Here is a 24,323-nt window from a genome sequence, read left to right as displayed (position 1 = left end):
TCACCACCACCCCCTGCCCCCCACCATTAATATCCCTTGTGCCAAGATGAAGTGAAGATACATTGGGTATAACAGCGCAGTGGTTATGGTGCTGGGATAGCAACCTTGAGAGGTCATGAGTTCAAATCCCACTATTTGGCAATGAATTGACCAGTCCACACTATGTGCTTGACAATTAAATACCCCGAGGGCAACATCACAAGAAAAAATTAAAGGGAACAAAGGCCGCTGCTAAAACCATTCTTGGCCACTTCTCCTTTTTGGCAAGTGATTTACTTCCTCACAGTTGAAATCAAGGACTCACCATCTCGTGAATCATGAAGACAAACCCGCTTACAACTTCCATAGAAAAGATCCAAACTAACGTGCCATCAACAACAACTTGCATTTATACAGCACCTTCAACATAGTAAAACATCCTATGTGCTATTAAACAAAATTTGACACCGAGCCACAGGAGAAGATATTAGGACAGGTGACCAAAAGCTTGGTCAAAGAGGTGGGTTTTAAGGAGCATCTTAAAAGAAGAGGGGTGGAGAGGCAGAGAGGTTTAGGGAGGGAATTCGAGAGGTTAGGGCCTGGGCAGCTGGCCATTAACGATTAAAATAGGGGATGTGCAAGAGGCAAGATTAGGAGGAGCGCAGAGATCTTGGAGGATTGCAGGGCGGGAGGAGGTTACAGAGATAGGGAGGCCACGGAGGGATTTGAAAACAATGATGAGAATTTTAAAATCGAGGCATTCCCAGACTAGGAGTCAATGTAGATCAGCGAGCACAGGGATGATGGGTGAATGGGACTTGGTGCGAGTTAGGATACAGATAGCAGAGTTTTGGATGAGCTCAAGTTTATGGAGGGTGGAAGATGGGAGGCCGGCCAGGAGAGCATTGGAATAGTTGAGTCTAAAGGTAACAAAGGCATGGATGAGGATTTCAGCAGCAGATGAGCTGAGGCAGGGGCAGAGATGGGCATCCTGCCCAACGACTGTGAAAGTGCCGGAGAGAGAGCAGGTGACAAATGTATAACTTCCCTGTAAAAGACACCAAAACTGACAAATTTATTGACTTTCAAACAAATTGGCCATTTTTATTAATATGTTCATAAAAACAAATAGAATATGTACTGCATATAACTATATAAACATTTGCAAATATAAAAAAGTATACAAAATAAGTATAAAAAAAGTTATGTACAACTTCTAGCAATATTTCACCCTGAAAACCTAAAAGTAGGTTTTGTATTTTAAGGGATTTTACAAAAAGATTAGTCGAAGCACCAGAGTACATGGGACCAAAAAAGTTTTAATCCCAAATTAAGTAGGGTTTATTCCATGATTGAATGGGACAACGGTTGTAGCTGCTATCAATTTAAAATGAATGTAAAACCTATGCATAATGCCTCAATTTCTCTCAGAATTAAACGCTCGAGGTTCTGTAGAAAGTGCAAACAAACATCCGTTAGGCTGAGATGAAATGAGGTGGGAAGAGGCTCATATGGAGCATAAACACTGGCATGGACCAGTTCGGGGCCGAATAGCCCGTTTCTGTGCTGTAAAATTCTATGTAAAATCTTCTTGAGGAAACCTGTCCTCTTCAGCCTGCGGACAAACTATTTCTAAAATGATGTCTTAAACAAAAAAAAAGCCCTTTGGAATAATTGTCCTTTCCTCATCTTGCATCCTGGGAAAGATTTATGCCTAAAAAAAAATTACTGTTTGTGGTGTGGGCACATGGACACCTAACTAGTGGGAATGACATTGCCCTTGTGTGCCATTTTAACGGACATTATTTTGTTTTACAACAAATAATTTAACACGTCTTAAAACGGATAAAGAAATGTGCAAAGCTTCACCTTGAACACGTGGAGAGAATTCGACACATGCCCTCAGACCGTCATCCATTAAAACAGCGGGCTGCTTGCAGCTGATTTCCCGCTACGGGCTCCTGGAACTCACAGCTCTTGGCAGAGCCGTGATATACCCTGTTAAGCGTCCTTACTGGTATCACAATGATTTCTAGGCTTTTAAAAACTCACTCCTGCACAATATAGGGCGGCTGATGATCCAAGCACAGATTAAAAACCCAAAACATACAATTCTTGTGTACCTCCTCATTTTACAGGTGTCACTAACCCTTCAGCTGTAGGGGGAAATTCTTCTCATTCAAAGCATTCATAGAAGGAGCTGTTAAAGCAGGAAAAAAACTGAACAGTTTGCAATTAAGTGTTCTGGGGTTTCAAACTACACACTGCTCAAAGTTGTTTGCATCAGTACCTCAGCAGGTTCCACTATTAATGCTGCATATTGCGATAAGGAAAGATATAAATTACAAGTACAGCAGTTTGCACAGGAGACTGACCTGTGCCATTTGAAGCCCTTTGCAGTGGCCAGTTACAGAGCAGCATGGGCAGAGGCTGTCACCTATCCACCCTCTCGGGAGAGCGGTGCTCTCAAGAGTTATTTGGTGCTGCTTTGCTTCAAGATATAGACATTGCCCCATCCCAGCAAAAACCCTGCTTCAATTCCTACTGCAGTAATAATTTGCAGACTTTAATTTTAAAAAAAATGAACAGTCAAGTTCATTTTTAAGCAATAAAGTGCATATAGGTTCAAAGCCCCATAAGTAAAGGGAAATTGGTGTAATAAAACCCACAGGCCATACAAGCATTTGAGTTTTCTTGGTTTACTTTTATTTTTCTTGTACACAAGACTGCGGAGCGGCACTGAGGCACAGTGTATTAGTGTAGCAAGGTGTTGTATCACAGAGTGGTAGGTTAGAGGGTCTACCTGTAATTCAGATCTTGTGATCTCAGCTGGATCATCTACACGCACTACTTTGCCAAATAACAGGTGCGCGTGTAGTGAGGGAGACACTAAACAGCTGACCTGTGCAACTTAACCCCTCGCCCCACACAGTGGTCAGTTACAGAGCAGAATGGGCAGATTCCTGGGAAGTGGTCATCTATCCACCCTTTCAGAGAACAGTGCATGACGAGAGGGGCTAAAGAGAAGAGAATGACGTGGTGACTGTAGATGCTTGGGAGGAACAGGTGACTTTGGACCAGTGGGTCCCAAATCTCTCCACCACTGGGGGTTGTCCTCACCTCATGTCTGGGTCTGTTGTAGACTCATTGATTGCTATGATTAGTCGACAACTCCACTATCATTGAGTCGTGCAACTACCAGGATGGTAGATGGCGAACTAGATAGACAGTGGTCTTTTTTCGTCTAGCAACTCCTATGTTCCTATGAAAAAAAACATTTTAAAATGGGCAGGGGGTTAAAAATGGTATTATGGAGAATCGTTAATTAAATCCAGAGCTTTTCAAAAGTAAAGATTGATTTGTAGTCCCAGGTTGGGTTAAACTTTTCCTATTAAAAATAAGTTTTCCTACATGAGCTTCAAAGACAAGCACTGATGAGAGTGGCCATTCAGCTTACTACCCATCGAAACCCACAGTCACTCCACTGCATTTAAGGAATAGATAATGCGACATGCTGAAGCCTTTTGGCGTGGAAGTCTCTGTATGCATGCAAAATACATATAGAAAGCCAGTCACTGATATGTAGTGTGAAATTTACAAGCAGTTATAACTGCTCTCCGATTGACCTGACTGAGTTTACCACTTGAGCAGTGGCCTTAAAGGGACAGGACAGGTTAGCAGATAAACATCACAGCAGTGCGCCAGACCAGAGAGCAGTGCCACAGGAGATCTGTTAGTATTTAAATATGGTTGGTTTTGAAAATGTCATGAGCAGTAACTTTCAAGAGAACTTAAAACTATGTTACAGATTACCAGACGACAGCACTTGTGCTGTAGGAAGTACACATGCAGAGGATGTGTTACTGGTGGAAGCTTTTAAAAGGGCTGCTGATTTTGAATACAGTGGAATTTGGTTTAGTGCTCACCACTTGTAGTGTATTGATACCCCTATTTGGACTGCTCAAAACTCTTTCTCCCACAACCACCACCTTTTACTACTTGGACTTTCTTGCCTCGTGAGATTTCTTGGAGTGCTGAAATCCTGTCCAATATGTTTTACAGCAGGTGTTAACAGTTCTGAAAATTAAAGCTGCCCATGTATATATAAAAGCGGAACTGACTTAGTCCCTCGGAGATCATGACTTTGGCTATGGTACACAATGGTACATGCCACATGGTACACTGCTCACCTTGGCCTATTCGATCGCTATGTCGGGATCGTTCTGACATCCTGCAATTCAGTATGCTGCATAACTGCTCACAGGTAAGTATTTAGTGAAGGAGGAATGCAACCCTTAGGATAAGCAATATGGTAAGTGTGAACTTTTATGAAGTTTTAAACAGTTTAAGCAATTTGTTGGCACAAGGAAATTTCTTACAGGTTATCTTAGTTAATTATTTCGGACTTAAATTTAAAATACAGAGCAGCGAGTGCAGGTGGTTTTAAATGTTATTTTAGAATAAATTTGAGCAAATATATATTTATTTTGATTTAAATGCAATAAAACTAGTTTTACTTTGTAATGCTGTCATTCCCTCCCCCAAACACACACAGCTGAGGTGGTTAGCTCAAGATCGCCCATCATAAAATGATCTTAACTTTGCTTTCACAACAGTGCGACTTTCCTTCTTGCAATGTAACCACTTATAGGTAAAAGAGCTCAAAACAGTCCTTATTTAGAATTATCATCTCCATTCTCACTCGCTTGTTATTCCCTTCAACGCAAATACAGTGGGATATTCTCCAAAGTGTCATGTAACGGCTATTAAGCAGTATTTTTGATCGCTAATTCAGAGCTAACGTCCATTTAATACTCAATATTCAGAGGGAAATATTGCTTTAAGTAGATAACGGAAAAGAATCACTCAGCGACTGATGTCTCAGACAAATTATTTCTCAGACAGCTAGGAAAAAAATCCACTCTTCATTTCAACTTTTTTGACTGCACACAGTAAACAATCCACTCAGTGTAATCAAAACTGAAAGCTACAGTTTCCTTAGCAATAAGACTTAACAAAAAAAAACACAGCATTTCTTGTGCTGCTTTCTGCACAACGGAAAGAAAAGACTTTTGTTAGCCAAATGGGCCTTTTATTCCAGAATGTTTTAGATTTTGGCATGGAAAACCTGCCCCATTTTTAAAAGGGCGGCTCTCTCACAAATCACACGATAGATTTGGGCGGAGGTGGCCCTTCGGCCCACTTAACCTCATCCTTGCACAACACCCAGCCTGAGGCCATCATATAAGAGATGAATCACAACAAATAGGAGAGAGAAAGAGCGAGAGAGAATGAGTTAGTGAGACACAGAAAGGCAGACAGGAAGAGACTGCAGCTGCAAATCAGCACAGCTGATGCGATCCAGTATTTATATTTTCAGATACAAGTACATCATTGTCAAATGGATCCAAAAACTGATGAGTCAAGGGCCTCGAAGTTAGTTAGTGACAGAACTTTGCAAAGTTATCGACATTGACATTTTTGGTGATTTGTCCCATGTTTATCAAAATGAGGTATGTTGGCACTGAGGAATAGAACACCTCTCACACAGAGTGTCTGCATTAACTCCTCCCAGGCCAAGTATAACACAAACTGATGCACAGCAAACCTTGGTTCTTAGTTTATATAAGTTTTTTTTTAAAATTGGGTTTTTAAAAATAAGTCCAAAATGAACGAGGGGGGCTTAGGACCAATCTGTTTTAATTCCAGCAGTTGACCAGAAAGTAATGAAAGTATGTGCAGCAAGGACTGAAGCTAACAGAATTCCATGTCCTGTTCGCAATGTTACAGCAAGTTAAAGTATTACATAAAGAGGTGACTCATTAGTAGTTTTGTTAAAAATTGCACACCAGTAGCCAAGAAAAGTGACATTTAAATTCTCGTTTAGCTCAATATTTATTTTGCAAATTAATTTAATATAGGGATATCTTTAAAAGTTGCAATAATTAGGAACATTTCGGTGCATCTTCTCATTAATTTGTTGAAACGGTACAAATGAGCAGTGTTTTTGAGGAATAGATGTCCTTGTTTCCTGTAGGAGTGTCCTAGGGAACTGGGTCAGCTCACATTTGCTTCTGCTCACCTTAACAGAAGTTGCACATTGAAGTGTAGCACGGAAGGAGGAGGTTAATGAACCTCCATTTGGGAGCTGGTGGCTTTGTAATTGTGGTTAAGTCATATGATGTGGAATGCAAGGTGGAGATTCAAGTAGAGGGAGAATAATGCTCAAAATGGAAAAGGGGGGGGGGGGGGGGGGGAAAAAAGAGATGAGTGACAGAGGTGGTCAGAAATCCACAAGAGCAAATGGAGTGAGGCACCGATTTGCAGCGCAGCGAGAAATTACTGAGAAACTGTCATTTCTCCTGCTCTAACCCAACACACCTGTCCTTCCCTCAGCCCGATACTACACATTTGTTAGAGCTGCTAACAGGCTCGCTGGGTTAGTGGGAGAAAGGCCGCGAGCGATAAGTCACAGCAGGATAATTCCTGTGTGTGAGTGTGTTGCAAATCAAAATGAATAGATCTGATACAAGAAAGGGATGCTGCTATCCGCAGTCAGTATGTGTTTGCCAGTCAATGAACAAATTTTTTTTTTTAAAAAGTCACAATTCCAATAAATACTAGGGCATTTTTCAGTTCTAAATACACTGATCTGAAACTCAGGACTGTCCTGATTAATTCACAAATCTAGTCCATATGAGTCTGCGGGTCTATGATTAGACAGTTGTTAGAGGATCCATTTGACAAGTTTGTTAACTTATGGTCAGTTGTACTTGAGACCACAGCTGGAGTGATTACTACCCTTGGAATCTGCAATCCGTATGTAATCATAAGATTAACCAGTTCATAAGAATGTACTGCATATGGTGTTCTTTTAAAGATCATTTATAGGTCCAGAACCCACTCCCCCGCACCCCCCACCAACCAAAAAAAGGGAGTATAAGTCAATGAGTTCAATTTTCTGATACTGCAGAGATTCTCAGAGGGGTGATTGAGGTCGGACTGGAGAGCTCGTTAATGCAGATTCGCCAAACACATTTGCGTAGGAAGATTTGAGGAACTGGACATAGTTGTGCATGCTGCGGTTGGTGCATTCCGACTGCTCCAGACGGTCCTTCAGGTCTTGTAGGCGGCTCTGGGAACGCCTCTCAGCCTAAGAAGTAATTTTGCACAAATTGGATTTTACACGATTACACTTTCAACGGTCAGTAATGTAAATCCTTCACCGTATATTTAGCTATAAATCGCATTGCAGTCATACTGGATGTGCCAGTTATTGGATGTGCCAGTTATATAATGGCTTCTCAGCAAAATCTAGCTGCTCAAAATTTTCTCCCCCCTTCACCTCATCCGAAGGCACTGGCTTCTTGCTGAGGTACAATTTCCCACCGGCATCCTCTAGTACCTCACTCAAATATCCATTATTTATCGGCAAGTCTTGAGCGAGTGCCTCCCAGTGAACCCGATCCAGTCCTCATCAGACGTCCTTCCACATACATTTTCAGTGGGAATCAATAGATAGCGATCAACAGTAAGAACCCTGCTGATTTCCCCCTCCCTAAACCAGGGGTGCTCAGGTGAATTGTAGTGCTCTGACCGTTGGCCTGGCTGAGATCAGTTAACTCAGTGCAACCCAGGGCCCGAACCCCCAGACCTTCCTGTATGGGTGAGCTACTCACTGGATAAATTTGTTGAGCCATGGGGGGAGTTCCGGCCAGTAGTTTATTGTATAATGTTTAAGGAGATCACAAGGGTAATTATGAGGCTCCACACCCAAAGAGTCTAGCTGGATGGGAATATGGGTTGCAGAATCAGCCTATGTTTAGCCCCATCTCAGGCCTGTAGTCCCAGTAAACAAGGCTCCACTGATGCCTTAATTTAACTAGAAGTGCATTAGCTGAAAAGCAGGGTTGCTGAGCAGGCATGCCATAGTTAAGCTAGCTCCATTTTTAGAGGAGAAAACCCCCCCACAGGTTCAATCCCTGATTCACCCAGAGTTGGCTAGCCACGACCAGAATGACAGTGTGGCACAATTCCTCGGTGTCCCCAGGCGAGGGAGCTCCTGCTGCTCTTTATCCAGGCAATTGTGTGAGAATAGTGTGAGTCAGTGTATAAACATTGGGCGAGGGTTGTGATGGCTGTGTTTGAATAGCCTCCTGAAACATGTAGTCGTCACTTGGGTGAGACACCAGAAGTCTGCTCCCTATGTGGAAGGGGGGGGGGGTCCAAAAATGCAGCCCTGGGGCCATATGCAACCTGAGTCCAGGCAATTTGGCCCTTAAAACCCAAACAAGGTTGCCTTTATATTTCTTTTATTAGTTTGTCCTCTTTGAATTTAGTTGACCTGGAGATTAGGAATGGGCTGTTCCTAGTGTTGCTGCTATGGTGGATAAATCCTAAATCGGAAGACCAAGATGTGTTAGTGTAGCCAGCTGAAGATGTACACAAATTAATGGGAACAGGGATTTAACCTTTACATGTGGCCCATGAGAATCCACAGCACACAGCCATGAGTCCCACAGATGCAAGAAGCTTGGACACCCCTACCCTAGGGTGAATCATTGCCCCTCTCAGAATAGAACAGGAGAAAAATGGGAAGAAAACATTTTGACACCTGGTTGGAATACCGGATCAAGATAGACAGTTAAAGACTTGAAGTACTTGGTTTCCCACTTACTTCACAAATATGTTACAGGTGAGAGAGGTCATTTTACACACACCTGCAGACCCCTCAGCACAACATTTAGCTTCTTGAATGACGCGAGTTTTTTCCTCCTCTACCCTACCCAGAAGACCATCTCAGGTATCACCGTGTGTAAAGTGTTTCCTGAGCTTGCCTTTGACGAGTTTGTATTTACGTCCCCTTGTCCTACAATTGTATTTTAACTTTAAACCGTGCTCGGGATTAACCCTTCCTATTCCATTTGGCAGCATGCATAACCTCCATAAAAGGTTTTTTCTCATTCACCTCTTTTCAAGGCTGAAGCGTCAAAGTTTTACCAACCCTTCATTACAACTTAATCCAACGATCACCAGGCATCAGCCTCATTGACCATCCCTGGGACTGAGGACAGATTTGAAAATATACATAAATTTAAAAACTGGGATTTTGTAACCCGTGACTCACATCATCTTTGCTCCGTCGTAGTTGAGTCAGTTCTGTTTTTGTTCTGCTCAGCTGAGTTTCAAGGTCCAGTATTTTGCTCTGCGTTGTTCGCTCTTTTGACGCAGTCCTCTCCCTGGTTTGGTCCACCTAGTCAAGCAGAGTTGCAGTTGGTCATTATTCCCAACATTTTCCTGTTGACAATTTGACTCACGTTAACAGAAACTGTTTCCACTGGTGGGCGGGTTGGTAACCAGAGGACATAGATTTAAGATAATTGGCAAAAAATCCAGGGGGGAAATGAGGAGTTTTTTTTAATCCACACAGCGAGTTATGATGATCTGGAAGCACTGCCTGAAAAGGTGGTGGAGCAGATTCAATAGTAACTTTCAAAAGGCTATTGGATAAATACTTGAAGGGGAGAAATTTGCACGGGGAAAGAGCAGGGGAGTGGCATTAATAGGATAGCAAAGAGACAGAACAGACATGATGGGCCGAATGGCCTCCTTCTGGAGCCGTTTGATTCTATGATTGCAGTTCCAACCCTGAAAGTGTTCTTTCTTCGATGGGCACACTTATCAGATGGTTGACACTGTTCACATTGGTGTGACTGGGTTGTGTTTTGATGCCAAGTGACCTCGAAGCCAAGCACTCCTGCTTTTACACCGTGTCAGGGGCCAGTCTCCGTAGGCATACTGTGTCCCACTGTTATAGGTGTCATCAACAAACATGCTGGACCCGCTCCGCAATTTTCCATCACTGAAACTGGCAGAATTATACACTCACATTTCCATGGGTTAGCAATGCCATTGGGATAAGGGAGCTAGGCTCATTTATACTATGGAGTGTGGCCGACTCAAGGGTCACCTGTGAGCCAGCAACCTTGAGGACTAAAAGTCTCCAAAGACCAGCTGTAGTGCAAGGCATTGTGCCCACAGGGCACAGTGGTCAGAATACATACCCACAGCAGTTTACTTGCTGGCCGTTCAACGGAGCAGGATTTTTGCTGAGAAAAACAATTTACAAGTCAAACTCTTGGATTCAGTTTGTAAAGTTTGAACAGATTCCTTACTAAAGCTGCCATTTGGCAACACTGCAATCCTGTGAAAATGTCTCATGATTTCTTTATTATGGCTGCACAAAGTAAATACAGGTTATAGGCAGTAATTTCACAGTAGCAGTGTGTAGCCAGGAATCTAAAGGACCAAGTTTGGTAAAATCTCTCAGAACTGACCTGGCGTCTGGCATCATCGATGGCTGCCTCCAGCTGTCTAGCCAGGCTGGAGCACTCACGGGATTTCTCCTCCAAGCGCTGCTGGTTATGGTGAATGCTCTCCTCCCGCTTTGCCACCACCTGGGCCAGCTCCCGGTTCTGCGCGTCTACATCTTCCAGCTTCCTATGAATAATGATCAACACTTCCTTCAGTGTTAAATATCCTTACTGCTCCTAAAAATCTTTAGATTTTCTCCTACGTCTGAATCACAAATGCACTGAACCACACAATTCAATTTTGATTAATCCATTCACAACCCCTTTTTAAAAAAAAAAGGGTACACTCATACCCCACTCCAGGACTTAAGAGCACTTAATCTAGGTTGACATTACAATGCAGTACTGCGGCAATGCTACATTGTCAGAGGTGCTGCCCTTTGGACAAGATGTTGAAATGATGCCCGTTTACCTGTTTTGGTGGTTCAGGTGCATTTTAAAGATGCCATAGCACCATTCAAGGAAGAGAAAGGAGTTCTCCCAGTACCCCGGCCAACATTCCTCCCTCAATCACCACCACCAGAAACAGATTAACTAGTCAGTCATTCATCTCATCACTGTTTGTGGGATCGTCTCGTGTGCAAAACGGCTGCCACATTTGCCTAGATTGAGACAAGCCCTGGACACTACATGCGAATTGCTTTGAAATGTTTGACATAGTGACTCATCACATCTTAAGTGCAAGAAAAGATGACAACATAATCCAGCACATAGATGCAACAAATGTTCACTTACAGAAAGGATTCCAGAATCTGCAAGAGATTTTATGGGGAAATGAGCAATTTCAAAAGACAACAATCTGGCAGCAATGTTACCCCCTCTTAAGATTCACAACTAAGAAACCAAAGAGTTCCAATACCAGACGCAACGGAGTTTCATACAAAACTCATGCCTTTGGAAGGCTAAGGAAGTTTCAGCACTTTTAGGCCAAGTCATCGGCAGCAAGGAGTGAAGGGAACCCGGCTGGGGAGGAATCCCTTCCTGGGGCACTAAATCAGCCAAGGAAGAGGATGGAGAAATGAAACTCAAAATAAAACACACACTGAGAACAGGGCTATATACAATGTATCTTGACTGGTGCATAAAGAGGAATACAGAGTTCGGGTTTAGCTCACCTTCATTACAGCAGCAATATTTACAGTCAGCTCCAACCCCAGTGAATTACACTCAACAAAACCAACCTTTCCAGAGTCTCCAATTTCAGCTTCAGATTATGATTTTCTTCTTGCAGATTCTGCCACTTCTCTCTCGTCCTGCCACCCTGCTCCTCGATCTGTGAAAGTAAGGAGTCAGACCGCAGAGGTTAAAAGAACCAAATCTGACAAGGAATCAATTCACCTAGTTTGAAGCCTATTTTCCTCTAATTGGATTTGCCAAATTTGAATGCTGATTTAGTATCAATGCATTTCCCCAAATATGTTACAGAAACTGAATGGAGCATATAGGATCCAATTTTCATCTTTTCCTCCCTCTAGTTCCTTCCACTTCCCCCTCAGGTTATATACAAAAATAGGCGCAAGTGTGCCGGACTTGCACCCGTGAGCAGAGACACGATTCTCCTGTTAAACCGCAAGACCTCACTACTAATCCAGTTTAAAATGGAAAAAAACAGTAAAAACTAGCCTCACAAGTACAATGTTTAAAGGTTGTACTAATAGAGGGTGTCATGGATTTGTGCCTGCAGTCCCTCTGAAAGCTCCTGATCTATATACTTTTAATATAATAGATGACAGAGTAATATGTCAAATTAGAGGACACCTGTCACAATTGTTACAAAGCTGTCCTACACAGCAAAGTAGGAGGCTAACAGGGTTTTGCATTGAGTTGTAAAGAATGTAAATATACCATTATTCAGAGTTATTGGAACGACACACTATCTCCTGTATGCACACAGAAAGTGTGTTGTTAAAACAAAACTTGTGCCTCTCAACTATCCCAAAGCAATTCACATACAATGAATTACTTTGAAGTGCAGTAACTTATGTAGGCAAATATAAGGAAATGTCCACCCCAGTCCATCACTGGCATCTCCACATCATATGTAGGCAAACACAGACATAGCAGCCATTCTGACACCCAGCAAGATCCCACATATGGCATGAGATGAATGTATATAGTGTTGTTGATTGAGGGAAACTCCATGCTCTTCAACATTCACTTGAACTCTTGCAGCAAGCAGATAGGCCTTGGTTTAAAATCTCAGATAATGCAGTATTCTTTCAGCACTGCACTGAAACATCTGACTACACTGTGCGCTGAAGCATGTGACTCGAACCCACAAACTTCTAAACCAGAGGCAAGTGTGCCACCAACTGAGTACGGTTAACAGATTAAAAAAAAAGGAACTCAAATGGACAGAAGTTCAAAACTACCTCCATCCTGAGATCACATATGATGGATGACTGCTCGACATTTTTGAACTCGTATATGGCCAGTTGCTGCTGGCAGTCCTGTAGTTTATGCTCGGTTAACTTCAACAACTCGGGAACGGGCTCCAGGTCGGTCAGTTTGTTCTGCATCTGTCTCCGCACCTGCGGCACGAACACAAAGGAGTCAAGAGTTCATTAAAAATATATTCACCAGTGTAAACCTATATAATGTTTGTACATTTTATAAATAAATATTTGAACAAATAAATATTGCATTCTATTCCCCAATGGACCAGTTTAACCAGTGAGTAACTGAGCCACAAGGCCAGGAAGGGCCCCAGTTTTGATCCCTTGTCTGTGTTGAGTTTGCTGATCTCAACCTTGGCAGTGTTATGGATATAATAGATTCCTGTACCCCTGAACTAAGAGAGAGAACAAAAAGCAGGATTCCCCCAAATGAAAGCTAGCTTATGTCAATGCCAGGCTCAGCTATGATGCCCCACACAGTCAAATAACTTGCTGACACTCAATGACAAGTTTCATATATGAATAATGACCATTTGGGCAAGATACCAGGAGGTGCCTAGCCTTCGTGGAACAGTGTGTACCGCAGCAAGGAGTCAGTGTCTACTGCGGACGAGAGATGGGGAGAAAAAGAAAACAGCTCCATAACCAACCATTAGGAAAGTTGAGCCAATTCTTTACAAGCGCACTAGATCCAGTCCTGCCCCACAGAACGCGCCTTCTGCAGCTGGTCATGTGGGAAGGGGTTAATTAGAGGGAGGAAGTGTCAAACCTACAACGTCTCAAAACTGAAGTAGAACAGGAGTAAGTTAGGAAATACGGCAAACACCATAGTATTAACCTGCAAAGTTCCAAGATGGTGCTCAGTGAACTTTCCGCCAGTTACCAAAAGAAAAGTTGTTAATTATGAAGTCATTCTAAAAGTAGGTTAATATCGTCAAGTAATCTTAACAATTCAATACTTGCTGAGAATTTTTAATTGAAATTATAAAGGTAAACTTTCATCTTTAGTTCTTCTGGGGCAATGTTACATGCACTAGAAGTGTATGTCAGGAGGTGGAACATGGATTTTCTGCCTATTGCATAGTATTCACAGAACAGAAACAGGTCATTTGGCTCAACTGGTCTATGCCGGTGTTTATGCTCCACACAAGCCTCCTCCCACCGTACTTCATTGAACCCTATCAGCATATCCTTCTATTCCTTTCTCCCTCATGTGCTTATCTAGCTTCCCCTTAAATGCATCAATGCTGTTCGCCTCAACTATTCCTTGTGGTAGGGAGTACCACATTTGAACCATTCTTGGTGTAAAATTAATGGACTGAAAATTGTGGGGTTGTGTTGCAAACTCTCAATTGCTCTGTTAGCATACGAAGTGCTGTGCTAGAAGCACTAAAAATGAAAATTTACCCTATAATTCTGTACACACTTTTCCTTTACAACATTCAGAACAGGGTTGCACGGTGACAGTACATTGGAGCTTCAATGCACTTGCCAAGGTAGTGGTAGGATGCAGGTTTGCACTAGCGATTCCCCATGTACGACTTGAGCTCCTCATGGAGGCCAAGAGCTTTGCTATAGGGAGGGGCAAGATAAAACCATATTATCTATGTTATTCTGCAGTACTGTGTGTTTCAGCTGCAATTCATACATCAAAATCATTGTAAAATGCTGGAAATATATGGGCCAGTCAGCATCTGAAAGATTATTTTATTAAAAAGACATTTTAAATCTGTGATATGAAAGATCCAAAACCTACCAAAGCTTCGAACCAAAAAAAACTATAAAATGTATTAAACATCCACACACACTTCCTGTCAACTTTTCCATTAAAAATTCCTATGTCCACATTTATAATGGAAAATGCCTATGCAAATGTGTCACGCTGTAATTACACCATCTCCCCAGTGGAGGTGCTGCAGCACACTGATCCAACTATGTCCCACCCTCTAAACCGGCTTCACCTGAAGACTACACTGAGTCTCGAATCCCTCATACACAACAGCATGGACGGAGTGGGGGGGGAAATTGAATAGTATCTATAAAATAAGTTTTGTAACTTGTCAGTTTTCTTCTTCCTCATTGGTTAATTGTGTGTAGTCTATTATTCTTCTTTCTATTTGGTTATTTTCAAATCATATCACACAAAACTTTTCTCCCCAGTCACACTGCAGCAAAACAGAATTGATAAAACACCCTACCCAAATCTCCAGCACATCTTTCTGTTTCAGACACTAACAGATTGGCAGTTTCTCCAGCATTCAGTTTTCCTTTTTGTCTCCGTCCAAAGGGCAGATGTGCAATTTGTAAATTCTGCCCCTCCAACCTTCCAAATAAAAATGGCTCTAGTGTAAGGGAACTAATTGTTTCCCTACTGCACTACTGGTATTTACCTGCTCAATTTCCTTATTCACATCATCTTTCAGTAACTTGTTCTCCTTCTCTACCTTCTCCAATTTCATGTTGTACCCATCCGCCTCCATTCGTGTCTTCATCACCTGAATGCATTACAATCATTTTGTTTATTGAAAAGGCATTTTAAATCACCGGCATGCAAGATTCCAAGTTTCCCAAAGCTTCCACCCCCCGCCCAAAAAAGGACACCCACTTTACAATGACATGCCCATTTACAGTGGAACTAACTTAAGTTTTAAGTCGGTCTTCAATGTCCTCCTTCCTCATTGGTTAAGCATAGTTTTTTTCCTGCTTTTTAAATTGATTTTTTTTTTTACTTTCATCATCATCATATATTGTACAAAAGCTCCCCCCACACAGAAAACTGTCCTCCCAACCACATTGCAGCAAAATCAAAAATCAATGATACATTACTCACCTATGTGCCAATGGTAGGATTATGTATCAAAATTACACAAAGAACATTTGTACTTGAACATTTTGGTCAGGCACACACTCAGTTGTGTTCTGAAGTCCCCACAACTAATTACCTGAGATTTGTAACTATCCACCAGCCCTTCATAGCGTTTGATAGAAGCTTGCAGCTGCTGCACCTCAGACTGAGCAAACGTCAGCTTCTCCTCCACTGCTGACATATTTGCCTAATTACGTTTGGAAAAGGAAAAGCATTCAGTCTCAGGCTTGTAGAAGCAGTGTTAGAAATATGGAACTGGTTAACTATTTTATGACACTCTTACAAAGTTCAGGTCTGCCGCAAGATGTTCTCTCAGGTACAAAGGAGCTAGTTTCTCCAGCACACAGTTGGAGCATCCTGTGCCCATACTGCCCAACATCTAATCATACAACAGAGTAACTCAGGGGTGTGACAAGAGGACTCTTCTGTGATCTGATCTGGTTATTGTGTCTTTCAAATGTGTGCTACTCCAATCTTTCAGTTGGTGAACTGAAAACATTTTACAGAGACAGGGTCAGATATGAATCGTTAAGCTGCTTTGTTTTGCAGACAGCAAGTGAATGTACAGATAACAGTTATAATCAAACTGCACCTTAATCCAACTAACTTCTTCCTCTTATCGACAAATAAACTAAACACCCTGTCCCTTTCATGGGCTGACTTGTTTTTTGGTGTTACGTTTCATTGTAAACAACTTTTAATTGCAACGTTTCATTGTAGACAACTCCTAATTGCAAAAAAACTGAACTTCTGCATCTTAGCTTCTGTCCTCGTGTCTGGCAGAGCAGGCACGAGGGGCTGAATGGCCTACTCCTGTTCCTATGTTCCTTTGCAGACTCCTTCTTAAAACCTGACCAGTGCACATGACTCTCTCTCTCCTTTTCTCTGCCTGCATTCACAGGAAATGGAGGGACATTGTCTCGGACACCTTCCCTAATCAGGGATTCACCAGCAGGCTTGTCAACCACATCAATTACCCCTTCCCTTCATTCTCAGCAGATACCTCACGCTAGGCTCATGTGAATACAGTCACACCCACCATAATAGATGCGGATGTTTGGATAGGCCACCTGACAAGATAACAAATTGCTTAATACAACCCCCACCCCCGGTTGTTGTGGAAACCCCTTCAATGCCTGGCTCATAAACACCTCAAATTCCCCAGCTGAGTGGCTGCAGCTCGTGGCTTTTTGAACAAATTCACTTTGTTTTAAAAACATCTAAACACAAGTCATTCCCAAATCCTTTCCACAAGGGAAATAAAACTGGATATTCACAAAGCCCACGTTTCCTGGATCTGCACCTGCAAATACAATAGGACTGGCACCTCAAGACTCCATTTCCCCTTCCCCCCCAAACATGCGCTCATATGACACCTGCAAATTACAGGCATAGATGAAGAAAAGTAATTGACAGATACAGTTATCAGGGACATATGAATTTAAAAACAAATTAGCACCGGAAATATGCATCAGTTCCATCAGCACCGAATAGATAAAAAGGCAGGTGAACTCCAAGTGTGGACCCAAAATAACAACCGTTTTTAGATGCTGACAAATCCGATGTGTTAGTTGGAGCATTTTCTGTTTTAATTTCACTGGTTATCCATGAACTAATCATTAATTGGCTGGTTAGCTGCTCACACGTCAATCATGTATTTTTCACAATTAAAGCATATAGCCAGATTAATTTCTCACTGCTCCCAATGCAATATCTTGCTGTGCTGAAGTTAAATATGGAATTTCTTTTAATTCATTCTCGGGATGTGGGTGTTGCTGGCAAGGCCAGCATTTATTGCCCGTTCCCTAGTTGTCCTGAAGTTTTTTTTTTAATTTCAAAATATACTTTATTTCATAAAATTTAAAAAATGCACACAGTTCAAGTAAAAAGACACAAATTCCAGCAGGCAATTCAGTGCAGATCGTATACACTATGATCTCATTATTACAATTTCAAAACACAGTACTCGTCATGTAACATTTTCTAATACATTCTGTACAATACAAGGTGGGGTGGCCTATCCCCATACAGCCTTTGCGTAGGTCGCACCTCACTTCAGTGCATCCCGCATGTACTCCTGGACCTTGGAGTGTGCCAATCGGCAACACTCGGTCGTGGACATCTCCTTCAGCTGGAAGACCAGCAGGTTTTGGACTGACCAAAGGGCCTCCTTCACCGAGCTGATGGTCTTCCAGCCGCAGTTGACGTCTGTCTCGGTGCCAGACAGCCCATAGAGCACAGTGTCCTGTGTTATCGAACTGTTGGGGATGAACCGGGACAGATACCAACGTATCTCTCACCAGACCCTCTGTGTGAAGGGGCAGTCCATCAGGAGGTGGACGACAGTCTCCTCTCTGCCACAGCCTCGTGGGCAGCTCGCGGTTGCGCTGAAATTCCGTGCATGTTGGAAGGACCGCACTGGGAGGGCCCATCATCACCCAGGCTACACCCTGGTGCCTGGTGGTCAGTTCTGGGGACAATTCGTTCTGCCAAATGGCATCGACCATTTGGTCAGGGAAATGCCCGATCGGAACCACCCTCTCCTTTCCTTGCAGGACTCTCAGAATGTTCCGTGTCGACCACTGTCTGACGGCCTTGTGGTCAAAGGGGTTCCTCCTCAGGAACTTCTCCATTTGGGACAGGTGGGGGGGGCGTACGGTCCAGCTGGGTGGGACGTCCTGCGCCTGCTCGGCCAGTGTGGCCAGACCCAGCATTCTCAGTGTGTTGGACAAGTAGAAACTCAGCAGATAAGTGACACTTGGTGTTTGCGTACTGGGGCTCTTCCCCTCTGTCTGGGGGCTTGTACATGGTGGCCCTGTGGACGTGTTCCACCTTGGACATCCAAAGTGGAAGACAGCTCGGGTGACTGTGATGGCGGAGTTGTGGGGAATGGGCCAGACCCTTGCCACGTGCAACACCGCGAGTACTTCACACCTTATCACCAGGTTCCTGTCGGTTATGGAGAGGGAGCCCCACCCACATACCAAGTTTTTGTTTGGCCTTGGCCACCCGCTCCTCCCAGTTTTTGGTGCAGGCCTGGGGCCCCCTGAACCAGATCCCCAGCACCTTCAGGTAGTCAGACCTGACGGTGAAGAGTCCCCGAGAAGGTAGTGATACAACTGAGTGGCTTGCTAGGCCACTTCAGAGGTCAGTTAAGAGTCAACCACGTTGGTGTGGGACTGGAGTCACATATAGGCCAGACTGGGTAAGGACGGCAGGTTTCCTTCCCTAAAAAAGGACATTAGTGAACCAGTTGGGTTTTTACAACAATCCCACAGCTCCATGGTCACTTTTACTGATCACAGCTTTTTAACTTTTTTCCTTTTTTTAAAAAAATGAATTCAAATTCTCAAACTTCCATGGTGGGATTTGAACTCACATTCTCTGGATTATTAGTCCAGGCCAAGATTACTAGTTCAGTAGCATACCATACCCTCAATTAATTTTTTAAAAAATTATTCGTTCATGGGATGTGGGCATCGCTGGCAAGGCCAGCATTTATTGCCCATCCCTAACTGCCCTTGAGATTAAATTATGAAGTAAATTAGCATTTAATCTGTATCATTTGCAAAGTTTTGATATATATTTAAATCTAAACCAGCTCTTCATACAAAAAGGGACCACAACAAATCACACTTGGAACAGTGCATTATGAGCAACTTTTTAACTGCAACAGACACCATCCTGTTTGCCGGTGTAGCAGCTTCTGGTCTCTAGAAATTACATTTCCCTTCTAAACAGCCATATGACAATTCATATCACAAAGTGTTGCAAAAATGAACAAGTGTTCACTACGTACATTATTAATAGAAGTCACTGGAAGGGTTTCTGGGTTATCAGCAGCAAAAATAAAGTTGGAAAACTGGAAACAATGAAAACAGCTATTTGGCTGCATCCCCATTACAATTTGGATTCCCCCCTGCATTAACCAATAAAGTCCCATTGTCACATCCCCACTGCCACCCCAGCTAAGTTTAATCACTCAGCATAGAACAAGGAACATAAGTCGTGTTGTCTTGGCTGTGAACTTTAGCACTAATGCAGCTAGCGGTCGCTAGTAGCAAAGCGACTTCTATAAAGATTGGGGCCACGTAACCAATTACAAAACAAGATGTCCCAGATTTCATGATTGGAAAATGAATCATTTCTGCAAAGTCAGTGGTTTTGTTATAACATTCCCCTAGGCACCTTCCAATTGAGAGTTTTGAGCAAGGGACTACAGTACCTTCATTGTCTCATTCTCCAGTTTGATGCAGGTGCTTTCCGAGGACATCTTGTGCAATCTGCTCATCAGCGACTCCAGGTCTCCTCGAGCCTTGTCCTCCACATGATGCGTTTGATCCATCAGATCTGTAATGCGGCTGCCAGAAGGAAAATTATCTGTATGCTGTATTAAAAACTCTCGTCTATGTGCTCACTTCTAGTCCACAAAATTCATTTTCTGTGGTCTCGATTTTTGGTCACACTTTATCAACATTGAAAATACCAATGGAATCAGTAAGAATAGGAATTCACTGTGTAAACAGTTCCTGAAGATGCTGTAGTTACAAGTTGTAGCCACTAAAGTGGTATTGTAATCACCTTAAATCCTGCACATTGTATGCTTCAGCAGCAAGCAATGCCACAGGAGATCTACTAGCAAAGTACTAGGAATCTCTTTCACAATGGAGTCTTCTAATAAAAAACATTAAAAATACATATATTTCAGTGCTTCAAAATTTACATCTACATGTTTACACTGCAATTTTAGCATCACTGCAAGATCACGGTCGCAGTACAACTTGAGAGTTGGGCTCCTTCTTGACTACAGAAGAGACAGTATTGCACCATGTGGGTTGGACAAGAGTATCATTCCTTTGTGCTTTCAAATCAGGCTTAAAGAGTGCTCAGGGTCCTGCTGTCTCTCCTGAACATTTTATAAACTCAGAGTGGGTTTAAGTATTAAGATAATCCAACCCACTCGTTCAAAAACATTTAAGCAGTTGGAAGGGAAGCTCGACACAAGCCTGTAGGCAAGTGCGTCAGAGCTCTCCCAGAGTGGGAGAATTCCACTCGAGCCAGACAGTACAAACAGTACGGCCTGGCTGAAATTGATACGGCAAGTAATGGTCTCAGTATAAATACACTTAAAATATAATACTCCTCAAAAGTTACACTGGAGTGGTAAAACTGAACCACACTACTGGGTTTGTATTTATTCAGCTTTCTTACTTGTTCAGGACTGAGATCTCAACCTCCAGTTGACTCTTTTCTTTCATCGCCTTGCTATGAGAACTCCTCCATGTCTCAACTGTTGACAGTGCATCTGCCAGCTGCGTCTCCTATAGATGAGCCAACCGAACAAGGTTCATGCTGGAACTGACTTTTTATAACATTGTATATTTTAATTAAAGCAACTGAGAAATAATATAGTCAAACATCCTACACTGAGAAATATTGTTCATATTACATGAATTTGGCAGCCATATTTTCTGAGCAAAAATTCTAATTGCATCAGCTTGTGTTAATTGAGCTAGGGACAAGATAATGAATTAGCATTAATTGTGGATGTTTCTTGGTCAAGACGAGGGATGTTAATCCTGGACATGGAATGCAACTAGTGCAAGAACTCCAGGATCAGAAGTGCAGGGTAAAGCTCTTGCTATTCTGCCCAAACGTATCTCATTACGTCCCCAAGTAGCATGTTTAAAGACAAGGAGACTCAGCACATTTTCCTTTAAGGATGCGGGACATTGTATTCTGCCTTTCATCACCTGGTTCAAGCAACTGACCTGGTTCGACTAAGTTATGCGCACACTTGCTTTATAATCAGTTTTAGAATCCAGTTAAATTCTAGATAGGCAACCCTCCGCATTGACTATGTTTAGTTACCTTGTCAATAAGCTGGACATTGAGTACCTCAACCGCATCTTCACTGCGTTCAGCTCGCTGTTTCTGAGCCCTTGTGGCTTTCTTCAAGGCTTCTTTGTCCCGGTCCCCTTTTTTTTGAAACAGCCTTAGTTGCTCTGTCAGATAGTCTACCTCCCCCTTCTGTAGAGCAATGGTACGCTCAAAATTCTGAAGGAGCAAAATTGTAACAAACAAATTAATTACTCCTACTGGAGGCCACTTAATAATTTACTGAAGGAAGACAAGAGTAAAATCAAAAATAGATCATGTAACAAGGCACAAAAGACCTCACTTCCAATGTACTTCACACACAATAAATTAGTTTTTGCAGTGTATTTATTTATGTGGGCAAACATAGCAGCCATTCTATACAAAGTAAGATCCCACAAACTGCAATGGGTGATCAATTAATCTGGTTTTAATGGTTATGTTTGAGGAAGGAATGTTGGACAGAACAGTGCGAGAACTTGCTGCCCTTTTTCAAATAGTGCCATGAGATCTTGAATGTCCACCTGAGCAGTAGGACAGACAGGTGGGGCACTGGCTGATGATCTCATCCAAAGTATGGCACCTCTGAATGAAGAATCCCCCAGTACTGCATCGGAGCATCAACTTAGATTGTGCGCTGAAGTCCCAGAATGGGGCTGGAACCCACGGGTGAAGTATACACACACGCTTGTTACTGCTCAATAACAGTTATATTATCTCACACAAAATAAACCTTTCAACTGGTGTGTGTAAAGTTCAACCAATTGTAGGTCTAGATGTTCTACACTCAAAAATAAAGACACACCACTTGAACAGCTTCTAGTGGTTGGTGATGGAACTGCCTTACCAGGAGCAACGCCACAGGATATTTGCTAGCAACACAAAATATATCAGCAATTAGTCACATATTAAGTCAATCTTAACATTGAGTGGCGTCCTTATGCCCAGCTTAAAAACCATAAACTACACTAAAGTAAACAAAACTTAAACAGGAATGGGATTGTCTGCTTACAGACCAAAAGAACAAGTCTGCACATGCCACAGAACACCCACCAAACAAATTAATTATAAATATAAATAAATAAAAGATAGGACAGACCAACAACTGTGAAACAAAACATAACATTTCTGGCATTGCCGGGTGACTGTTTCCACACAGCAAATTAGATAGTGGAACTAACTTAACCAGGGTCAGTAAAAAAAAAACTGGAGAAAATTTTGGCATTGTTTTTTTTTGTGTTAAATGTGAGCTGATTATGTGGTGTTGCTCATGGCCAGTCTAGGTTCTTGAGCATGATTATCGAAGGTGCTGTCCAAACGTCCCAATGTAGTAATCCTTCAGTACTGCACGGGTGTGTCAGCCTAGATTGGGTGCTCGAATCCTGGAGTGGAGCTTGAAGCCACAATCTCCTAACTCAGAGGGGAGAGTGCTACCAACTTAGACAAGCTAACAAATCTGGACAAAAATGTGAAAGTCCAAATGTACCCTCAGGGGAACTTAACCACAACAGATTTCTTTTGCATTTCAGTTTTGCCACATGAAACTTGGGATAAGACGACAACGATTACCCTGATCTGTACAACCATGCGATTGTTCTCTGCCTCTTTGCTACGAAGCTGTCCTTGTAGATGGGCTCGTGTGGTTTCAATTGATTTGGAGAATTCTGCTGCTGCACGAGCATTGTCCTAAAAGGATGAAAACAAAGTGGCCCAGTAACTAAAGAGTTTAGTGCTCAGCTCCCAGGTACACTAGCTTAGCTCAAGGGCTCACCAATGGAACCATTTAGCTTTGGCTATTTGGTGATGCACCAGGTTATAGCTCGTATGTCAATAAGGACATAGATCTCATGAAGTTGTCCCTGCTGGTTGCTGAAAAACTTGAAAGAAATAGTACTTGCCCACCAAGAAAGTTAGATTATCAACAGCAAGGTGTAGTTAACTCAGCATTTGAACTTCTGAGAGTTGTATGTGACAACATTGGAGGCCGATTTGCCGTGCGTACTCTGTACAAGACATTTTGGATTGATGCAGAACCCTGGTGTAGCTGCATCAGCTCTTGTATTCTGGGTACTAACAGAGGTTTGTAACAAGAGCAACTTGTGTGTTTATAATCTTGCAGTGGATGGACAACCCGCTACATCTCTCTTCTACAGAGGCTGGATACTAATGCAGACCAGGGCATAATTATCCAGTCTACTGCTCTTAATGGGTTTAAGCCCCAAAGTGACCAGGAGCAGGAGATATTTCTCTTCCCATCATCTTCCAAACAGGCAGACTACTATGTATTTAATGAATCTGTGTGAAACAGTCAATTATAAACATAACAGGAAGAGGCCATTTGGCCCAATATGCTTGTGCAGGCTCTCTAAAAGAGCTGTTCACTTTCCCCTGCTAAGTCAAACCCTATTAAAAATTTTAAAAAATATTTATCTACTTTTTTATGGATTCTGCTTCCCCGTTTCCTGATATGACATTCTGTGTGTTAATAATCAACCCTCCTTTAGTTCTTTTAATGTTCTTTTAATGATCTTAAATTCATTGCTAGTTACAGACTCACTGAAATAGTTTTCCCTGCTTTACCACATCAAAACCCCTCATAATATCGAACACTTCGATCACATCTTGTAATCTTCTTTATTCTGGTCAGAAGAGCCCCAGTTTCTCTTGTCTCGCCTCATTACGAAAGCCTCTTATCCTTGCTATTGTCTTGTTCAATTGCTTCTGTACCTTCTATAAGGCCCTGACATTACATTCAATTATTTTCACCATGAGCTCATGGGTGTGATAATAAAAGCATGGCCCTTTAGCAGCTCAAGTCTCCTGGAAAAATGC

General features: G+C 42.4%; 1 protein-coding gene across 3 annotated transcripts in view; it reads right to left on the bottom strand.

Moving 5' to 3' along the window:
- Window positions 1–24,323, bottom strand: part of odf2a (outer dense fiber of sperm tails 2a) — a 57,309-nt gene that overhangs the window by 13,444 nt on the left and 19,542 nt on the right. The window contains exons 10-20 of one of the 3 annotated variants that reach the window (XM_067969943.1): window positions 23,061–23,177; window positions 21,486–21,671; window positions 20,826–20,935; window positions 19,840–19,975; window positions 15,691–15,801; window positions 15,139–15,243; window positions 12,725–12,883; window positions 11,534–11,625; window positions 10,317–10,479; window positions 9,107–9,232; window positions 1,054–7,132 (exon numbers count right to left, since the gene is read on the bottom strand). In XM_067969943.1, the coding sequence (XP_067826044.1) occupies window positions 6,959–7,132; window positions 9,107–9,232; window positions 10,317–10,479; window positions 11,534–11,625; window positions 12,725–12,883; window positions 15,139–15,243; window positions 15,691–15,801; window positions 19,840–19,975; window positions 20,826–20,935; window positions 21,486–21,671; window positions 23,061–23,177 (1,479 nt within the window). In that variant the 3' untranslated portion in view covers window positions 1,054–6,958. Of the gene's footprint in view, window positions 1–1,053; window positions 7,133–9,106; window positions 9,233–10,316; window positions 10,499–11,533; window positions 11,626–12,724; window positions 12,884–15,138; window positions 15,244–15,690; window positions 15,802–19,839; window positions 19,976–20,825; window positions 20,936–21,485; window positions 21,672–23,060; window positions 23,178–24,323 lie in introns of those variants that run through there. The other 2 variants (XM_067969945.1, XM_067969944.1) reach the window with 2 other exon arrangements.

This window comes from Heptranchias perlo, chromosome 31 (assembly GCF_035084215.1).
Source record: "Heptranchias perlo isolate sHepPer1 chromosome 31, sHepPer1.hap1, whole genome shotgun sequence".
In the NCBI taxonomy this organism is placed as follows: Eukaryota; Metazoa; Chordata; class Chondrichthyes; order Hexanchiformes; family Hexanchidae; genus Heptranchias; species Heptranchias perlo.
Note: the sequence above shows the minus strand (reverse complement) of the source record. Positions and strands in the feature narration are given on the sequence as shown.